Source organism: Arvicola amphibius, chromosome 4, assembly GCF_903992535.2.
Source record: "Arvicola amphibius chromosome 4, mArvAmp1.2, whole genome shotgun sequence".
Lineage (NCBI taxonomy): Eukaryota > Metazoa > Chordata > Mammalia > Rodentia > Cricetidae > Arvicola > Arvicola amphibius.
Window position 1 is genome coordinate 38,870,694 of NC_052050.1, and position 20,092 is coordinate 38,890,785.

General features: G+C 53.6%; 1 protein-coding gene across 1 annotated transcript; it reads right to left on the reverse strand.

Moving 5' to 3' along the window:
- Nucleotides 1–999: 999 nt before the first annotated feature.
- Nucleotides 1,000–17,940, reverse strand: Tmem132e (transmembrane protein 132E). Its single transcript, XM_042054875.1, has 14 exons — nt 17,696–17,940; nt 16,727–16,807; nt 15,607–15,882; nt 14,414–14,468; nt 13,584–13,836; nt 13,285–13,340; nt 11,562–12,643; nt 9,698–9,844; nt 9,290–9,482; nt 8,481–8,624; nt 6,279–6,484; nt 4,091–4,379; nt 3,243–3,434; nt 1,000–2,608 (listed from the first exon to the last, which is right to left on the reverse strand). Exons 1-14 carry the CDS (start codon nt 17,938–17,940, stop codon nt 1,556–1,558), a joined length of 4,272 nt encoding a protein of 1,423 aa, XP_041910809.1. The 3' UTR covers nt 1,000–1,555.
- Between the last annotated feature and the right edge of the window lie 2,152 nt (nt 17,941–20,092).

Genomic DNA, 20,092 nt, shown 5'->3' on the forward strand with positions numbered 1-20,092 from the left:
TATGAGTTGCAGTGTCCCTGCCTGACCTGTTTCCTATGTTCTGATGTGACCTTTCAGGGCCTGGAAGACCCTGCAAATGTTCCCAAGCCCAGAGAGGCTCTGCCCGTTCAATGTGAGAGCCACATCCAACATGGCTTTTCCCATCTGACCTTCAGAAAATCTATACTCCGGCCATAGTGGATGCACGGAGAGACTTCTGCCACATAGACAAAGGAATGGGAAGTTCTGGCAGGCATACCAAGTCACACACCTCTCCCTTCTGTCCCCTTCCACCCACAAGACCTTTCTCCTGAGCCAGTCTTGAGGCCAGCTTCCTCCAGATAAGAACTCCTCAAGAAAACCCACTTTTTAAAGATCACCTTTTCAAGGCAGTGGATCTTTTGTCACACAAAGTGGGTGTCTCCATGGTACCCAAGTGTCTTAAGAGACACAACATGTAGGGAAGGAAGAGCAGGTCACCAGCCTTGGGTAGCCAGTGCTGCCCCATGTCTTGTGGCAAACATGCAAGGAAGAGACAGAGCCAGCCTCTGTGTACTGTCTGTTTGCAGGGAGCTGTTGTCCCCGAGCCAGACTGATGCCTTCCATTTATTTATGAAAAACGGACACAGTGGTGGGTAGAACCCAAGAGGTGAGGCTGGGGGACTGGGGAAGGCACAGAGCAATAGCTCCCTTCTGCCTTCACCCACCCAATGGACCCTTGCAATACTCCCGGTAGCCTCCTCCATCTCAGGGACGCTGGCAAAGGCTTCCCGCCCTTTGGTGTGGAGGGAAGCAGGAGTGAGCAGAGCCCAGGCTAAGGCGCAGTAGTGTTGACCTTGCTGTGGGGACAGGCTGTCCATCACCCACTGCGCTTGCTATGTGGGTATGGTTCGGCCAGAGAGATAAGAAAAGCCCTCTGACTTGGGCCATTCCGCAGTCTAAAGAGCAGAGGGAGCCATGGGAAAGTGGCCACTTTGCACTGCCCCCCCCCCCCCCCCCCCCCCCGCAGTCAGCTCCAGGCTTGGGAGAAACCCAGAAACCAGCAGACATCACAACTATCCCCCAAATACCCCATGTTCTGTCTGCAGCAAGATCCTTGGCAAGGCAGGCAGCCGCCACTTCCCACCCTGCAGGACAGAAATCCCTGAATATTGGTTTAAGAAAAGTCTTTGTGCAGCCTGTGACACAAGACCCCACTCGGGTCCCCTGCACAGGGGGCACCATTGGGGACGTGAGAGGCATGGCAGGGCACAGTGTGGGCCCACCTGGCCCCAAGTTTGGCCTTGGAGCCTCAATCTTGGGGCAGTGGGGGATGTCTAAGATGGAATGAGGTTTGGAAAGGGTGAACAGGGCCGAAATGTCTCCCCGTTCCACGCTGGGTTTGGAAGGAGTCTTCCACCTGTAGGGGGCAGAAGATCAAGGTGGGCCTGGCCACATCCGGTCAGACCAAAGCTGCAATGGCAGGAACTATAAAATCCATTCAGCTGCCCCAAGTCCCTGTGAGCTGGGGGTCCTGGCTGACTCCCAGCCAGAGGCTACTGCGTGTGTGGGGATATCCTGCCAATCCAGGCCACCACTATGCAATGTCTTTGATTCTGCGCATGTAATTGTGCAGGTCCGGGGGTGGAGTGGGCCGCGTGGTTCCGGTCACATCTGGACAACCCCAACCCAGGTCCTCTTCGTCCTCCTCATCCTCTTCGCCAGCAGGCACCGAGTCATAGGCCAGCTCCTCTGAGGGAAGAGTGGTGAAGGTCGTGAACTTGACCCTCTTGCGCTTGGAGGTGGGCGAGCTAGCAGGGTCCTCTGTCTGGTCCCTGGCCGAGCCCCCAGAGGAGCCGTCCCCACGGCCGTGCACTTGGCTCTGGACGCTGGTCTGCGAACTGCCACTGCTGTGGTGATCACCGTGGCAGCAGGCAGGCACGGTTTCCAGGGCGCTCCCTGCAGGTGGCGACAGCTCACCTTGCACCCGCAGTGGCTGCCCATTGCCCAAGAACACCCAGTGGTGCGAGTGGTCCATGCTGGTCTGACCCTCGGGAGGGATTCGCTTGTGCCGGTATCGCAGTACGAACACGATGCAGTTGATGAGGAAGACAAGGATGGCGAGGCAGAAGACCCCCAGAAGTGCGTACATACCAATCTCTAGGTCCGTCAGCCCCCGGGGCATCTGCAGGAAGCCCGTGGGCAGCGGTAGGTAGTCCTCTGTGAGTGGCACCGGGCCAGAAGTGCCCAATCCAGGGATCTCGCCAGCGGGGATGGCAGTGCCTGGTGGACCAGCTCCTCGGGCCTCGTCCTCGCCCCCACCAGGCCCGGGCTGGCTGGGCCCCGGGTAGTCGTATGTGGGATCCTCCTCATCCCGCCCAAAGTGTATTCGCAGGCCCACGGGAGTAATAGCCAGCACACTCTTACGCTTGGTTTTCTGGCAGCTCTCTGAGATGGTGAGCTCTGCACGAAGCAGATCTCCTGAGCCCTCTGCCTCAGCCACCACCAGTGGGAAAGCCTTGTCTTGGGTCACAGTGGCTACCCGCTCATCCAGGCTGCTCACCAAAAGCCCGTAGTCCCGGGGACTGTATAAAGAGAGCGGGGCTGTGGTTCCATCACTGTAGGAGAGCCACAGACTCAGCAGGGCTTCCTGAAAGTGGAGAGGGGACAGAAGTCAGGGCCGGTCTTAGCATCTTCTCTGATAGGTACCAGCTCTGCCTGGCTCAGCACCCGAAATGCTAGGTACTAGGTAGAACTCAAGACCACTTCTGAGGTACAAGGCGAGGTCTCATCTACCACCCTGAACATTCCCCCCTTCTTCTTTTGACCTGAAGGTGAGTTCCTGGCTGGGCTTCCCTCATCAGCCGTCGAGATAACCAGCTCTCTATGTCTGACCCTTGGCTAATGAAGCCCAGAGAAAAGAGAGGAAACTGGATCAACAATTAAGGGACAAGGGACCCCTATGGCCTAACACCATCCATCATCTTTCCATCTTTATCCTATAGCCGATACCTAAACTCCGTAAGTATTGGTGCACTACAGACTCAACCAGAGAGGAGCTTGGAGGAGGAGATGAGAGCGCTCACTGAGAATCCAGTAGGGGACCCTTGACAGGGACACTGGAGCCCTGCCCGCCCCTGTAAAGGACTGGATGATAAGGTGCAGAGCTCCCTATATATCTAAAGGCCTCGTCTGAAGATGGATGGATGGCCAGGGTGGTCCAGGTCCCATTCTACACCTCACATGCTGGCTGGGAGTGGGGGTGGTTTCAGGGAGTCAGTTACCTGCTTGGCGAAGCTGAGGGTGGGCTGTGCAGCTGTGGTGGCCAAGATGGTGTGGCTGCTCCCAGGGCTGGGTCGCAGGGACAGAGCGAGACTGGCCACCACCTGGGCCTGCAGCTGTGTGATACTGACCTTCTCCTCTGTCACTGTGAGTAGCGTCTCCCCCAGCACAGCCTCGGTCAGAGGGGACACAACCTATGACAGAACAAATGGTGGTGGGGGATACCTGGGAAGCAGCTGCCTTGCTCAGGGACCACACCCACAGGGAACTCCCAGCACTGCTGGGGAGAAGGGTGAGAGAGGACAGGACGCCTGCTCTCCCCTAGGTCTGTAAGGAGGAACATGGAGAGTCGGGGGCTCCCAGGGGCCAAGCAGAAATGCAGACACAGGTGAACAGGAACTGGTGGTTGAACTGTAGGATCAGTTGTTTTATAAACAAAATACTTCTGTAAGCTGTGGTCATTTACAAGCTCCTGGACAGCTAATTTCTACTTGGCCACCCAACTGTCAGGAAGGCAAGAGCTGAATTCTTAGACCACCCATAGTTTCCTTCCAGTGACTCAGCAGTGTGATTTTCCTTCCATGCCTACAGTCCCTGATCCAGTTCCAATGTCTCTACCCCTGTCCAGAGGGCTCTGATGGCTGCTGAGGCTTGCCTGAGAACTTCGCCAAGATGTGAAAAAAGAGCCTTGGTCTTAGAAGGTGCAACCGCAGGGAGAGGAAAGAGTTTCTCGGGGGTCACTGCGGTGGCTTTCGGAAGTGAAGGTCCCGAGTTCACCCGAGTTCTCTACCTGTGGGTAACCCAGGTTCCCAGGTCTACCACTTTGTGCCTGGACAGAGCCCTTTCCTACCTTGAAGGGGGTGGTGCCTGGCTCCAGTCCTGCCAGTGTGCTGCTGTCCACCAAGTGAGCCACTCGGGGGTCACCCACCCGCATGAAGTCACTGACCAGGTCCGTGACCTCCACCAGCCAGTCAGGGCCCAGCATGGTGACCACCTGGTCGGTGCCCTCGGAGGACGTCGTGTGAAACTGGGTGAAGACCTGCAGGGTGGCATGCTGGTATTGCAGAGTGCAGCCTCGGCTGGCACTCTGTCTCCGTTCTTCTTCTTCCTCCTCCTCATCTTCGCTCTCCCGAGCTGACCTGGGGAATGCCAATATCAGGACTGAGGGAGCACTCTCTGGCTCTGACACATCTCTCCCCTTGTAATTGTGCTACACCTCCTTCTCTCTGCGAGTCTTTGCATGTCCCCTCTCTGACTGTGTATGGAGCCAGCTATCCCAGCCTCTCTCGCCTGGAGAGGTTCCTTCTTTCGCCTTCCCAACCCATGGCTGCCAACAGCTGGTATCCCATCCATACAGTGACAATGGCCTCTTCCTCAGGACTGAGCATGCACATGACACTGTGCTGAGCCTTAGACGCTAGCAAGGAGGAATCCTTGTCACAAGCTCGGCTGACATGTTATATGGTCATGTGTGGAACATGAATGATAAGGGATCACGTTTGACGTTTAACCGAGGAGACTCAGAGCAAAGAGTAGAGATGAAGCCAGTTTCTTCTTGGTGCTTCTATTTATTTGCCTTTTTCGAAAGGCGGGGCCTCACAGCTCAGGCCAGGTCTCTCTTGAACTTCCTGATACTTTTACCTCAACTTTCAGGATTGTGCAGGCATTCACTGCCACACCTGGTTTTGTGTGGAGGGTTGAACCCGGGGCTTCATGCATGCTCAGCAAGCATTCTATTGCATGAATCACACCCTAAGTCCCCTCTTGCTGCTTAGATAGACCAAGAGAATGAAAAAGAGAGAGAGAAAAAAAGTAGGGCATCAAGCAAAAGGGAACCTGGACTTAATGGCTTAAGGAAATCCTCAGCCTACACCATTGGAAAAGGATGCTAAAACCAGGAGATTCCCTGGCAGGGGGTGTGCAGTAGAGTAAGCTTGCTAGTGCTTTGTTAGAACTAACCAACTAAGACAACCATTCACATGGAAGTCCCTTTTTACCTGTGTTAAAGAATTTAATTCTCACTGCTATTCAGTCAATACTGCCCATTTCACGGAGGAGAAAAAAAAATGAGTCAGAGACGTTGAATAAGTAGTGTAAGATGCACTACTAGTAAATGACAAAACCAGGGTTTAAACCAAAGAGCTTCCTACAACCTTAGCACTCAAAGAAAGCAGTATGGCTACTGCTCTGGTTGGCAAAGCAGAGTCCCAGGCTGTGCCCCAGCCCTGAAGCAGAGGCTGCATGTTAGCAAAAGCCCCAGCAATGGAAGGGCGCATTCTGCCTGGAGGGGCTCTGCTACTCTCTCTGCTGTTGGAGCCACCACAGCTCTGAACCTGGACCAGCTCTCCCTTCCCTCCCTATTCCTCTCCATAGCCCTGGCTGCCCACAGAGCCCTGTTGGGCTCCACTTGGGAAGCTCCAATGGGTGGGTGGAGCATGGTAAATAAACATGTACGTGGCCCACAGGTGGGCACTGAGGTCCAGCATCTTGGCCAGGGAGCTTGTGAAGACCTATGCATTGTGGTGAATCTGTCCCTATGGACCTAGGAGTCTGCCCTCGGTGCCCAGCTGAGGCAACGGATATAGTGTGTGTGCTATTTTTGTGGGTATCCCTGGCTGGGGGACACAGGTGCAGTTATGTGCCACTGTGTTCAAGGATGTGTCCAGTCCCCTGGAACCTATGGATCCCCAGCTGAGCCCTGTCCACTTGTCCTTTAAGACTTAGCTCAAGAATCAGCTTTTCCAGGAAGCCTGGCTTTATTTTTGGATAAAGAGGGACTCCCTCTTTCACGCCCTTTCATTTCCTGCCCACAGAGTTTCCCACCATGCTCTGGGATGTCTTCCCACCCCGATGGACTGACAGCCTGGCTAGTCACACTCTTTTCACATTTCAAATACCTGTCAGTGCCCAGTACACAGCGGCTGCTCAATACAAGCATGCTGTTTGCACCACAGCCCGCAGACAGGGTCCACCAAAGGCCTTATAAGCGTGCAGATCAGACTACTGTCCCACGTATACACTATGTGCTGGGGCTGTACCTTCGGTCCGAAAGGATAGGTACCCTCCATCCCTTCACTTGGCTGAGGCGAGCATCGGAGAGCTCGATGTGCAGAGGTAGCTTGGGGACCCAGACTGTCATTTCCAGGGGGGCACTGAGGACATCGTAGCGGAAGGTGACTCTGGCGTTCATGGACCCTCGAGACTCCTTCCCACTCACAAACACATAGTCACAGCTGCTGGAAACCTGGGGAAGGGCAGGAACATATAGCATGGGTATGGCTTGCCTTCCAGGTCCTGCCAGGCAGTTCAGGGTACTTGGTCTGACTACAGTGCCAGCAAGGCTGCTGGAGAGGAAGTGCTTGGGGAGAGGCTTCCCAGGGCTGCTCTCTAGCTCAGAGTACCGAGGGCTCTGGGTGTCTGCCAGATGGTCTTCTCTACCCCACAGTGAGTGTTTGACTACGTGGAACGGAGAGCTGGAGTAAGGAACAGGTCCCTGCCTCCTCCATGCCACAGTAGCATGGCTTGCTAGGCGAGTAGGCAGCTCGTTAATTTCAAATGAAGGGCTGTTCCTGGCAGGTATGTAGGAGCAGGATCAGAGAAGCCCGAGTGCAGGTGGGTGGATGGTGGCCACTGAATATGTAAATGTGTGCCCACAAGGCTAACTACACTATGCCCAGAGGCTCCCTCATGGAACCCATGTGCCTACTGAGGATATGTTGCTGGAAGCAGTGCTCAATCCATCCCAGGGGGCCACCGCCAAGGCTTCAGGGTAGGTGCAGGTGTCTGAGTGTGCTTTGGGTATCCATGCAGACACCTGACACACCTTGAGTGGATCCCATGTACACACTACACACACACACACACACACACACAGACACACACACGCACGCACGCACGCACGCACGCACCTGGACACTCCTGCTGGAATATACTTTGGGGCACCTCTGTGAGTCTTGGAGAAGTTATCATGTGGCCACTGAGCTGTCCACATCCCAAAGCCTCTGCAGTGATGGGGGTGCTAGAGTACACCTTATGGTGGTTTGAATGAGAATGGCCCCTACAGGCTCATAGTCCCCAGTGGCACTGCTTGGGAAGGATTAGGAGGTGTGGTCTTGCTGGAGGAGGTGTGTCACTGAGGTGGGCTTTGCAGTGTTAAAAGGTCACACCCTTCCCAGTGTGCTCTCTCTGCCTTCCTGCTTTGGGTCATATGTAGGCTTTCAGCCACTGCCACGGCATCATGCCTGACTGCTTGTTGCCATACTTATAACTGTGGTGGTCACGGACCTAACCTTTTGCAAACTTAGCCCCAAATTAAATGCTTTCTTTTATAAGTTTCCCTGGTTATTGTGTTTTGTCATGGCAATTAAAAACTAAGACTCTCCCAATAAACTTGTCTATAAGTTGCCTTGGTCACGGTATGTTAGCACAGCAATAGAACAGTAACTAAGAAATGTCTCATCCGTACGTATGGATCCCTGGACCATGCCAAACCCTTGGCCGTTTGCTCCTTGTATCTTCTTAGAGGTGGGGTGGAGGAAAGCAGGAAATCTCTCCCATCCTGGAAGGCAGGGGATTCCAACCATTGGTTGGCTCAGCCTCCATTAAAAAAAAGTCACATTTCACAGAGATGTATAGCAGTTCATTTAGAATCCTCTGAGTCCTGCTGGTGTCTCAGCCCTCACAGGATGGGGAAATGTGCCTGAGAAAGCACTACATGTAGATTCTTGGGAGCAGGTGAATCTGGTCTCTGGAGAGCATCTGGGGGTAGGAGGGAGCCACAGTTGGGAGCGTCATGGGAAGTTTTAGGTGCTGGGGCATGTTGGAGTCTCTATTCCTGAAGCTGCCCTCCCTAGCTCCAGTTTCTCCACCTTGTTCCTTTCCTGCCCAGGTTGCAGGGCAAATCTTTTTACCTTTCTGGCTTATTTGAGTCTTATACAGAGCTCAATAGTGACTTGCTGAGTTGGAGTTACATTGTCGACACTACCTGTCCCCTTTTGGATACTGTCTTACTCGATTACTCTGCCAGGACAGTCACTAGGTATGGATGGAGTGGTCCTCTGGACTAGGAGAGGGAATCTGAGTCTATATGGGGATACCCACACATACAGGACTGAGCTGGGGTGCTGCTTAGGATGGCAGAGGAGAGGCAGCAGCTGGTCCACAGCAGGGCAGATAGATACATGCCATCTTCAAGGATGACCTGGAAGGGTTTGGGGGCTTTTCTCCCCCCCAAGACCCACCTTGATGATGTCCTCATTGTCAGACTGGCACTCCACCAGGGCAGAAACATCAAGGACAAGGCCAGACACCTCAATGGCGATGACCTTGACGGGAATGGCCACAGTCCGGCCTGTCAGTATGGCAGTGTTGATGATCTCTGTGTCCTGCAGGGAGGCAGGGGTGGGAGAAGCTCTGCTGAGTGCGTTTCCCCAGAGACATGCCTGTCACCCACTGCTGCCACTCCTCAGATATCCACTTCCTCTGGGGAAGTGGCACGTGAGAGCAAGGGTCTGCCTCTGCCCAACCCCCGGCTCCTCAGATGACCAGCCCAGACGGACGGTTGCAGAAGCTGTCCCTGCTTTCCGGGAACATCCATCCCATCCCTTGAGCCAAAGCTCTCAGAGTGACATCAACACACCCTCCTGGCTGGTCACAGCGCTCTGGGTGAGCCACCAGCCCTCCATCCCACTATGTTGGCTACATCCACTGCCTCTCTAAGCAAACCACCCATATTCCTCTCCATGTGCCTTCTCCTACAGGAGCTGGGTCCTTCCAGAGCGCACTCCTCTCTTCATCTTAGGTGGGAATGAGTGCTTCCTTTCTGATGGCTTCCAAAACCTTACTGGGACAACCACTTTCTACAAGAGCTCCCCTAAGCAGCCCCCTTTCAGAGAGTCCTTCTATGGTGATTTCGCCAGGAACAGAGCTCAGAAGTGAAGTGGTCCTTCTTCCCTCCATCCACATGTACACGCGCTCAGCCCTGCCCGGTCCCACTACACACATGGGAACTCATGGGCTGGGCTGGGGTGCTTGGTCGAGGCCTGCTTACCATGGCCAGGGGCAGGATGGCTTGCACATCCCTCTGGATGACCGTCAGCTCAGTGACAACCCGCTCCAGGTCGGGCAGGGCACTGTGGCCTCGGTAATCAATGTGCCACATGATCCTCCGCTTTACAGACTGGCTGGTGAAGTTCTCCATCTCGAAGTCGAGCTGCAAGATCTCCAGGGGTCCCTGACCCTCCCTGCAAAGCAGACAGGAGTGGGGGAGACGGAGGATGAAGGGCAGGGCTCTGCAGCCCTTAGCTCCTCTCCTCAGCCCACCAGAGTACCCTAACCCCAGAATCCCATTTCTGATTCTTGGAAATTGACTCCCACCAGCACTCTGTGACTCCATCTTTCTCCAGGGAGGTTAGTTACCCCAGTCCCCAGGTGCCTGCTCTGCAGAAGTGAAACTCACCAGGGAGGAAGGGGTGTACCCTGGGCCCAGGCTACATCCACAGTGGCTGTTGAATGCTTCGCCCCAGTCAGCAGCTCTGAGGTCACACGCCACTGGCCACTTCGAGACTTGGTGCCTAGGAGGGTCACACCCTTCTTGGCCTTCACTCTGGAGCAAAAGTGAAGAAGAAAAGGCAGACTTTAAAGCAAAGCTTGCTCATTTGGTTACCAGCCCTAGGTTGGAGCTGGGGACCGGGGAAGCAAGTGATCTGAATTACCATGGGATCTACATTTAACATTTGGGTGGGTGATCGGTTCTGAAGCTTCAACTTTGGACACTGTCATCCCTTCTGTCTTGGCCCTAGCCTATCCCTTACTCGGTCTCTCCATACATTAGTAACACGACAACCTCTATACACCCTCAGGTTTTCTCAGTAAGCCCATTAGAACTCACAGCAGCTCAGAGAACACACCTCCCTGCCTTTTATAAAGACAGGACCTTATGTAGCCCAAGCTGACTCTCAACTTTCTACGTAGTCATGGGTGACTCTGAACTTCTGAAAATCCTTCTTCCTCCACCTCTAGAGCCCTAGGGTTATGGGTATGCAATGTGTCACCCAGTTTATAGGTGCTGGGGATGAAACCCAGGCTTCATGCATACTAGACAAGGACTGAGCTACTTTCCCAGCCTTAAAACCACATTCTTATTGACATGAGACACAGCAGCCCTGAGTTCTGCTGGGGCAAGAAAGAACAACATCCCCCATCTTCACCGTGACAACGCTTCAGAGAGCAAAGAGGTGGAGGTCTCCTCTGAGTCTACAGCTCCAGCCCTGCCCATTGCTTTTTACCATGGTTTTGGAGGAGCTCACAGCCTCATCACCCCCCTCTGGATATGTGTGAGGTGCATCCCGCAGTAAACAAGCTTTGCCTGGGCCTTAATTACTGCTCCTAAAAGCAGGCTGATGAGCGCCTCCCTACATGGACATGCTCTACTACTGTTAATGCAGCCCAGGATGGCTGGGAAAACTCATTCACATGCAAGTCTCCGTCACCACCGAATCAGGTAGACACTCTCTGGGAATCTGTGAGCTTTGTGGGCGTGTGCTCAGAGGAGGGAGTCTTGAGAGAAGCTGCAAGGCTGATGGGGAAATTCAGTTCCTAGACATGTTGTGTGTTTGTAAAGAAGCATCTTGGTGGGACCAATCTAATGTCTTCAGAATCCCCGCCCTGACTCAAACCGTGATTTCCTACTAAAAAAAAAAAAAAAAAAATACAATGTCAAGTGAGGGTGGGATATGATCAAGGCATCTGGGAGTGGGTGTGCTCTGTGCAGAAAGGACCAATCATCCTTACTTCTTCATGTCCTGGATTCATCTGTGAAATTCGGGTGAGCTGCCCCAGCTTGTGCTTGAACACCTTCCTAGCCCTGATCCTGCCCTTCTTCATCCATGCTTGTAAAAAGGCTCCTATCTATGCCCACTGCAAATCTTTTCTTTACGAGACACAGAGAAAGAGAAAGAAGCTGTGGTGGGGAACTTGGAATATGGCTCAGCAAGTAGAGGCCTTAGTCACCAAGCCTGAGTTGAGTTTGATCCCTGGTATCCACATGATGGACAGAGAAAACCAACTCCTGAGAGTTGCCCTCTAACCATCACAAGAGGGCAATACCAGGCAGGCTTCACTCATACAAAACCAAACAAAAAAAATATAATTAAAAAAAAGAAATTGTGGTTGCATTGAACATAAGGACCAACAGGCTCAGAGATGTAGCTGCTCTAGTGAGGTGAATCTGGAGGAGACAGGATGAAGATGTTGAGGCCCTGAAGGGTCAGAGATGCACTTCATCTGGGCTAGGAAGCCTCTCCCATTCCCAGGTACCTTACCTGAGTGTGAAGTGCTCCACGCTGGGGCTGGCAGCGGAGGAGGAGTTGGGTGCCAGGTAGAGAAGGATGCTGAGTACCTCACCAGGCCTGAGTGGCCTGTCGGGCAGGCGGATCATCAAGTTGCTGTCCAGCCTATGCTCCTGAACGGCCCTACGCGGCGGTGGCCGAAACAAGCTGATGCTACCAATGCGCAGCAGCGGGTGCTGCGTGGGGGTTTCGGCACGCGCGGCTGCTCCGGGCCCAGGCCCGCGCCGCGCGCTCCCGCAGCCGCCCGCTGCATCGGGGGCGTGCAGCGTATAGTAGAGTTCTACCTGCTGGCTCTCGGCCGTCGCCTCGGGCTCCAGTCCGTCGGGGGACTTGCGGCGGGCACTGGGCGGAGCAGCCGGAGCCGGGGGTCCGAACCAGGCCAGGGGCAGTTCGGCGCGCACCAAGCAGGTGGCTAAGGCCCCGCCCAGGCGACACGAGCTCCGCACCTCACGTGCGTCCCGGAAGGCGTGCAGGCGGACACAGGGCAGCCGCTCGGTGACTCCGAAGTCGTCCCAGTCGCGACCGGCCACATAGAAAAGCACCTGTGCCACGGGCTGCGAGACGGGCACGCGGGCGCGCACGATGAAAGCGCGTACTTTCCAGTTGACCGTCAGGCGCTCGGGGATGTCCAGGGTGCTGGATGGCTGCAGAAGTTCCCGCACCACCACTTGGCTGGTGCTGAAGGGTCCCAGGGACACGTTGAGAACCGGCAGCTCCTTGGTCTGGAACACCACGAAGGGCTCTGAGCGCTGCAGGGAGCCGTTGATTGTGGCTGGCGGCAGGGGCCGCGCCTCCTTCAGGAAGAAGGCCAGCCGCGTGTGCGACAGGCGGTAGCTAACCGGTAGCACAGGGCTGGCTTGCGATCCTGGGGGACTGGGGCTGGCTGGGTGGGAGCGGCTGGCGACTATGGACAAAAAGCACAGAGGTCCGGAATGGTCAGAAGAGGCCTCTGGGGACCTCATGGCACTATTCATCCCACAACCCCCCACTAATTCACCCATCCCATCTCCCCAGAGAGCCTTCAGTGGGGTTGTATCCACTGGTATCCTGAAAACCTACAAAATAATGGGTTTCTATGTTGGCTCAGTGGGTAAAGGCACTTTCTGTCCTGTCTGACAACCAGCGTTGCATCTCCTGAATCCACATGGTGGAAGGAGAGAACTGACTTCAACAACTGCGAGCTGTGGCATAAGCCCCCCCCCAAAAAAAACACTGCAAAATGAGTAAATGGTTGCTGCCTCACCTGCCAAAGTTCTGTGCACAAAGTAAGATTACTGCTCATGCCCTGCTCCCGCACCAGAGGGTTGACTTAGGTGATCTTTGTCACTGTACAGTGGGCTGGCATTTGGCACTTGGCACCTTTTAAAGTATTTGATCTCCACATCAATTTTAGGAGTGGCACCGTGATCTCTATACACTCAATCACTTACATCTTACAGATGAAAGATTGGAGGTGAAGGGACTTGTCACCGTAAATCTCAGGAGAAAATTCAAACCTGCCCCCTCCCAAATGGTGTAGGATCCCAGGAGCCCCTGTTATCTCAAGTCCCTTCACCACACACTATGTAACTGGAGGACTTTGTCCTCAGTCTCCTAATCCTAAATGCGGCTCCTCCCCCGAGCCATCAAGAAAGCTAACAGGTTCTGATGATTTTTGTCTTGATCACAGTTGTGTCCTGAGCTGCAGTCCCCTTACCCCTTCTGACTTTCCCCCTTTCTCCTGGGCACAGATGGGACTTCCCAGCTCAAGTCCTGGAACAAGGAAGGTCTGCAGACGAAGGCCTATGGTTGGAAGTCTACTTTGTGTTTTCCTGTAAGCTTTCTGAACTTATCCCTTCAACCCAAATCAAAGTGGTGCTAACGCCCAGCCAGGTGCTGTATGCCATTCGTGTTTGTGAATTACATTTTTTTAAATGGAATTTATGCAACACGATGCAAATCTTTTCAGGTATTGAAGATTCTCTTGCCTGCTCTCACAGGAAAACCCCAGCCCACCGAGCACACCGGGCACCTTACTGAGAAATTCAATGTCTTTGACATGTGGCATCCGGGGCCCCTTGGCCCTAGTGCTCTTTCCTAGCCCCAGCTTGTAATGGGGCACCTCACTGTTACCCTTCTCCCTTACTGCCTCTTCTTGTTCATGATCTGCTCTTCCCTCCAGTTCTCTCCTTATACAAGCAGGCTGTAGCCTCAGTGCCACCTTCTCCAGGAATCCCTCCGGGATGCAGCCTCCACCCTGGGAAACTTCCTTCTCAGAGGGGTGCTCTCATCTAAGCCTTATGGGGCCTGGCCTCCAGGGAGCCTTTAGCCAGTCCAAGCACTCTGCCATGAATGACCGCAGACCCTCCATCCGTTGTCAGGCAGTGGAGACCCCAGTCAGTACGTGGCATTCCATACAGTTTACCCATACCCGTGATTCCATCAATGTCATTTAGACTTTGCCAGATTCAAAAATATACCTACCAATTCCTCACAAAAGCTGTGAAGTCTGCTCTTGAGGCTCCAGTGTCTCTAACCTACTTAAAACCTGCAGTTTAATTTCCTAATTCAAAGCTAAGGTAAGGCTAGGGAGGTGGCTCGGTGGCTAAAGTGCTTCCTATGCAATAATGAAGGCCAGAGTTCGAATCCTCAGAACCCATGCGAATGCTCAGTGGGCAGACCAAGACACCTTGGAATTCCAACTTCAGCCTTGGAAGGGGTGGATGGGACCCTCAGAGCAAGCTTGCTAGTGAGACGAACCTTACAGGGGAGTTGTGGGTTTGACTGAGAGACCCCACCTCAGTGAATAGGTGGAAGAGTGACCAAGGTTGATTTCCAACACCAACCTTTGGCCTCCGCACACAGGTGCACACATGTGCAGGAGCAACTCTTACACATGTGCTTGTACAATGCAAGCATGCATATATACACATGGATATCATATACAGACACACACATATGAAAATAGAAAAAGAAAAGCTAAGGTAACTAAATCTGATGTGCTGGCTATAATCCCAGCACATAGGAAGTTGAGGCAGGAGGATGGCTTGAGGTTAGCTTGGGCTACATAGGGACACCAACTCAAAACAAACTGGAAAATAAAACCCGAGAGCAAAGGGCCCTTGCTAGGTCCCAGAATCCACTGTGGTATGAGGGGCACTTGATCTCACTTGTCTTCTCTCCAGTAGCCCACAGGGTCACCCAGGGGCACCATTGGTCCCTGGAAGCCAAGAATATCTCCACCAGGCTGCCCTCCTCTGCTCCCAGGGCTCCAACAGCCTTAGCTATTCATTCCTGCCGCTCCTTACAAGTCCTGGCAAGCACTGAAATGGAGGAGAGCAAGTAGCTAAGATGGGCTCATGGAGGAGTTTGTGGCGATGTAGAGAACCTTGACCTGGCCCCCTCGAGCAGAGCAGCTTCAGGGCTGGCCTCTAAGCCCTGTGGAAACAAGGTGTCAGGGCACCAGCCAGTCAGCTCTGAGAGCAGCAGGAGGCCAGTGAGCTGATACTGGCCAAGGCTTTTCCCAGTACAGATGGCTTCCTACTTCTAGCCTCTGTTGCCACCTCACCCTGTGAGGACAGCCGCAATCCTCACAGGGATCCTGAGAGCGGGGAAGAGCGGCCTCAGGAGAGTGGGGTCTCGGCTATCTGTGAAGGGGCTGTGAAGACTGTGGCTGAGGTGGAGTTACACCGTGTTTGTCCTCTGGCTTGGAGTAGCAGCAACAGTCAGTGGGCTGTGTTCTGAATGCAGACAGGGAGAGCCAGGCAGGGTGGGAGGTCAAAACCCTGACGTGGCCCTGCCCTAGCCAACAGTCCCGTGAGCCTCCCTCCTGGAGGCTGCTAAGTGGCACTTCACTCCATTTGCCCCCTTTACTCTCTTCATGGCTGACCATCTGGAACCTTTGGAGGCAGCCTGGGAGTGGAGGCCACCCAAAGGGCACTGGGTTCTAATGGAAGTGAAGGAAGAGATGGGGACAGCTCCTCTGTCTCCTGGGTAAGACCAGCCTGGCAGACTCAAACTATCAAATCTTCCAAATCACCTTCTGTGTCCCATGAATCTGAGGCACCCTTTGGGGCCTCCCTGGGGAGGGGGGTTGCAGGGCAGAGCTGCCAGGGGCCCTGGGCTAGCATGGGCTATTCCCTGGAGCCCTCTTCCCTGATAGCACGCTTTCTGCCTCTTATAGACATTTGTGTAACAATTTGTCCAGAGATCAAAACACTCCATCCTGCAGGGGAGCTTAAGCAGGGAGGTAAACAACTTGAAAACAACCAGCTTCAAGAACTCCCTGAATCTGACCAGATTCTCTAGGTCCATCCTGGACAGAGCAAACAATAAAAGTTGAGAGGCCCTCTTGGGGGGGGGGGGGAGAGGAAGCTGTGCTGCTAAGACTCAGACAAGCTGATCTCTCAAAGAAGATTCAAAAGAGCTACATTGACTCAGACCAGGGCAGCTGCCTGAGAGAAGCTGGGACCAGCCGAGCTGCCACAGAGCTGCCCTGAAGAGGTTTAGACCAGAGTCACCCAGAAAGGACACTCTCCAACACGCAGAGCTGCCTGCAGGCTGTGCACCGGGCTCCAGGTTCCCAGCCAGGTGAGCCGCCACGGGTGCTGGGGTGAGCTCTGGTAATGCAGCTGCCTTTGAGTCATTCCTGCTCCTGCAAGTAACCCCTCACCCATATTCCTGTAAGTAACTCCAATAAAAGCCACTGGTTCACCAAGTTGGACTCTGTTATCTATACGTTGGTCTGTCATGGGATCCCTGTGTGGGGTCGAGGGAAAGTTTTGTCACACAGCATCCATCTTTGGTCAGGGGTATCTTTCCTGAGTGACCATCGAATCAGCTCCACCTCTGCAGTCATCCTAGGCTCTTCCCTCCCTTTCTTTCTCTCCTCCCCTTCTTTGAAGGTGGGGTCTCATGTAGCCCTGGATGGCCTCAAACTTGCTATGTAGCAGAAGATGACCTGAACTTTTGACTTTCCTGCCTCGTCTTCAGTAGTGCTGGGATTGCAGCAGATTTTTTTTTGAGGTAGTGAGCATTGAATCCAAGGCTTCCTGCATGCTAAGCAGATGCTCTACCAATGGAGTTACATCCCAAGCACAGACAGCTAGAGGAGAGCCTTTCTCGATATAGTTCCCTCATAAGACTGCCACTCAACTCACTTGGTGGACTGTGCAGGAAGCTGGGGTTTCTTCTGTCCACCAGAACTTTGCTCCCCCAGGACAATGACAGCAACAAGTGTCCTGTATTAGTAAAGCACTTAGGACATGGCCGACACATAGCAGACCCTCAGCCAGTTTTCACTGAGAAAATGAATTTCTCTGAGTGGTAATTTTCTCCTTGGTGAGGTCTCCAGAGAAGCCTGGATGGAGCCTAGATGGGTCCCAGATGGGGGAGGCTTCTGACTCTGGCTCTTAGTGGCTCTTAGCCTCTTTCCCTGACCTTATAGATAAGGACACTAAGCTTCTGAAAGGGAGTGCCTGCCCTAAGCAAACAGCCAACATTCAAGCTGATCAGAGCACTGCACCCTTTCCTGTTTGTGGCATGGTGACCCACAGCAGCCCCTGTCACCCGCATCCCCCACCCCCTCTAAGAGAGATTCTGAGTCACTGTATCCTGCTGGCTCTCCTCTGTGGTGGAAGAGGGTTGGCCTCTGCCTTGGATCCTGCGTCTTCAGTCAAAAGGAAGCTGCCTGGCCTCTAGAGGCCCTGGTTTCCTTTGGGAAATAGGGGAGGCTCTGGACGTTTTCTTGGGTGGCTGCAAAGTACAGGAAGTAGGGCTGATGGAGTCAGTAGAGGTCACTCAGAGGCCATGGTTTCAGAGCTAGTGAACATGTGCCTCCTGAGTGTAAGTGCTGACACTGACTGACACACACACACACACACACACACACACATACACACACACCCTGAAACTTTGCAGAGAGCTGTAAACACTGGACTTCATGGAGCAAGACCTCCTAGGGAGAAGAAACACCTGGAAGTCTCAGTTTCTCTCTTTGTCTGTCTCTGTCTCCCCTGCCTCTCTCTGGTGTATTTAAGACAGGGTCTTACTATGTAACCCAGTCTGACTTTGAACTTGGGATGATTCTGTCTCAGACTCCCGAGTTCTGGGATTACATACATTTGCACCCCTGAATGTGCTTTGGAAGGTTGCTGAAGACAGACAGATGTGGGGTAGTGTCTGAAGATCCACACCAAGATGGAGGTCTGGGAATGTCAGTGGCAGGAGAGTGAGAGGCGCCTGACGGGTAAGACAGAGGGGTAAGGACAGCTGGGATCAGCTTTGGCAGACTCACACACAGCAGCTGTCGATGACCTGCATGACAACCTACAGACTGGCCTGGAAGCCTACGCATGCCCCCTGCCTTATGCATGCATGCACATGTAGAATCTCACCCGTGCCTGCTCAGTTCCCTCCACCCCCTCAAACAAGCTGCCCATTGAACTTCACTGGCATGACCCTAGGCTCTAAGGTCACCTGGCTCTTCAGTTTAAGCTACAGTGCCTGGCTTTGCCTTTGTGCCTCTGGCCACATTTTGGTGCCTGGGTCTCTTTTTCTTGTTAGCACCTCCTGCACAAGAGGATTCTGTCTTTTTTGTCCTCTGATGTGTGTCAGGAGCTGGACTATGTCCTCCTAGTTCAGACAACCAAGATCTCAGCATGTAGCTGTTTTCAGATAAGGTCTCTAAAGAGGCCCGGCAGGTATTGGGAAGCTGCGGGCCCAGTGTGACAAGATGTCTTCATAAGGGGACAGCAGACAGGTATACCCAGAGGCAAGATGACAGGAGACACGAGGGACCAGTAGGAAGAGGCTCTCACTGCAATAGATTCCACCCACACCACCTCTGTTGTCTGCTCTTAGAACTGCGAGATGACATGTCTCAGGTGCCCAAGCCACCCACCTGCTACACCTTATCCTGGTGTTCCTGGAAAATCATTACTTGAGAACGGGCTGCTCCTGCCCCTTCACAGCCTCCGTTTCTTCCAGTACGTGATTGTGTAAGTGTGACAGAGGAAGGAAACTTGCTGGTACTGTCCATCTTTTGCATGTGGGATAGTGATGGACACTCAGGGGACCATCCCAACGCCTTCCAGGTTATGCCTAGCCAGAAACCCTTCCTGTAAGGGCGGGACCAGGTCGATCCTCCCCACCATTGGGAAGATGAAGGAATGAGCAATGTCCTGCAGGAAGGGCATCCAATCTACCAGGACACACGGGACGGCTTGCCCGTGGGCTGGGCAGCTGGGAATGAGGCATTTCCCTCAGGTGTTGGCAATCCCCAGCCCCTGAAGCTCTTCTCGCCTCTGATCTCTCTGAGCAGCTCCAGTTCTGGAGCCAGTATCAAGCAGACCATCAAAGAGCTCCCACATTAGTTACTCAGTGATTATTGTCCTGGGATGGGAGGATGCTGGATCACCTCAGCTGGTCTGTATGGAGGCCCCTCAAACCACTTCTGCCATTAGACCTGCCAGCCTGCGTTTTGTTGTATCTGCCTTTCCATCTGAGCTGGGATATGACAGCCAGGGGCCGGACTGGCTTTGTGTGGTACAGTGAGGCTCCCAGTAGATGCTGGACAAATGGCAGTCATACGCCTTTATGATGCTAGGGACGCATGCAAGGAGGAGGTGGGTGGACAGAGTTCCCGCCCTCGGCATTTCAGACAGGCCTTAGACATATGGTCGATGACTGGGTGCAGAGGCTAGTCCTCTCCTCTTTATTGAATGCAGAAATAAATCTCCCTGGAGGCTCAGGGCTGGGGGCACTGGCCACCTCCCTGCATCTAATCAGGATCAGATGCCTCCTGCCTCTACCTCTAATTGTCCCTAAATTAAAACTAATCACTTTCAAATTAGAAAAAAAAAGTGTCATTAGCTTTGGTGAGTTTGAGGCAATGGAGCCCAGCTGTGCTCATGGGTGTTGGTCTGTGTGCTAGGAGATGGCTGTGATGTGTGTGTGTATGTGTGTGTGTGTGTGTGTGTGTGTGTGTACACGCACACCCACAGGCATGTGGGTCACACAGAAGGTTGTTGTCTGGGGACCCTTCAGTTCCTGCTTCGAAGCTGGAATGAAGAAGAGCAGATAGGGCCTTGAGAACCAGGCAGGCCGACACAGTTGGGATCCCACAGGAGTTAGTTCCAGATTTCTATGTCCACCTGAACCCTGGATACAGGTAGTTAGCATCACAGAAGTTTAATTGGAAGAGGGTGAGGGCACCAAAGGGGCAGATTCTCATGGCCGAAGAGCAGCAATGATGACATTTTATGATGACAAACACCCAGAGCCCATGGCAGTGCCTGGACTACCAGTGCCAGAGGAAGCCTGTTCATTGGACCTGTGGGTGGGTACAGGCATGGGTGGATGAACAAACAAGAGGGGACAAGAAGTATGACTAAGGCCGGTGATGGGTTTCCTAGGGGCCATGTCACGTCATCCATGTTCAGGGGGCATCCTGCCACCAACTATCCAACCCTACGCTGTGGAGGAAGTTAAAGCTGGCATGGAAGAGGGCTCTGTCCCAGGGAAGA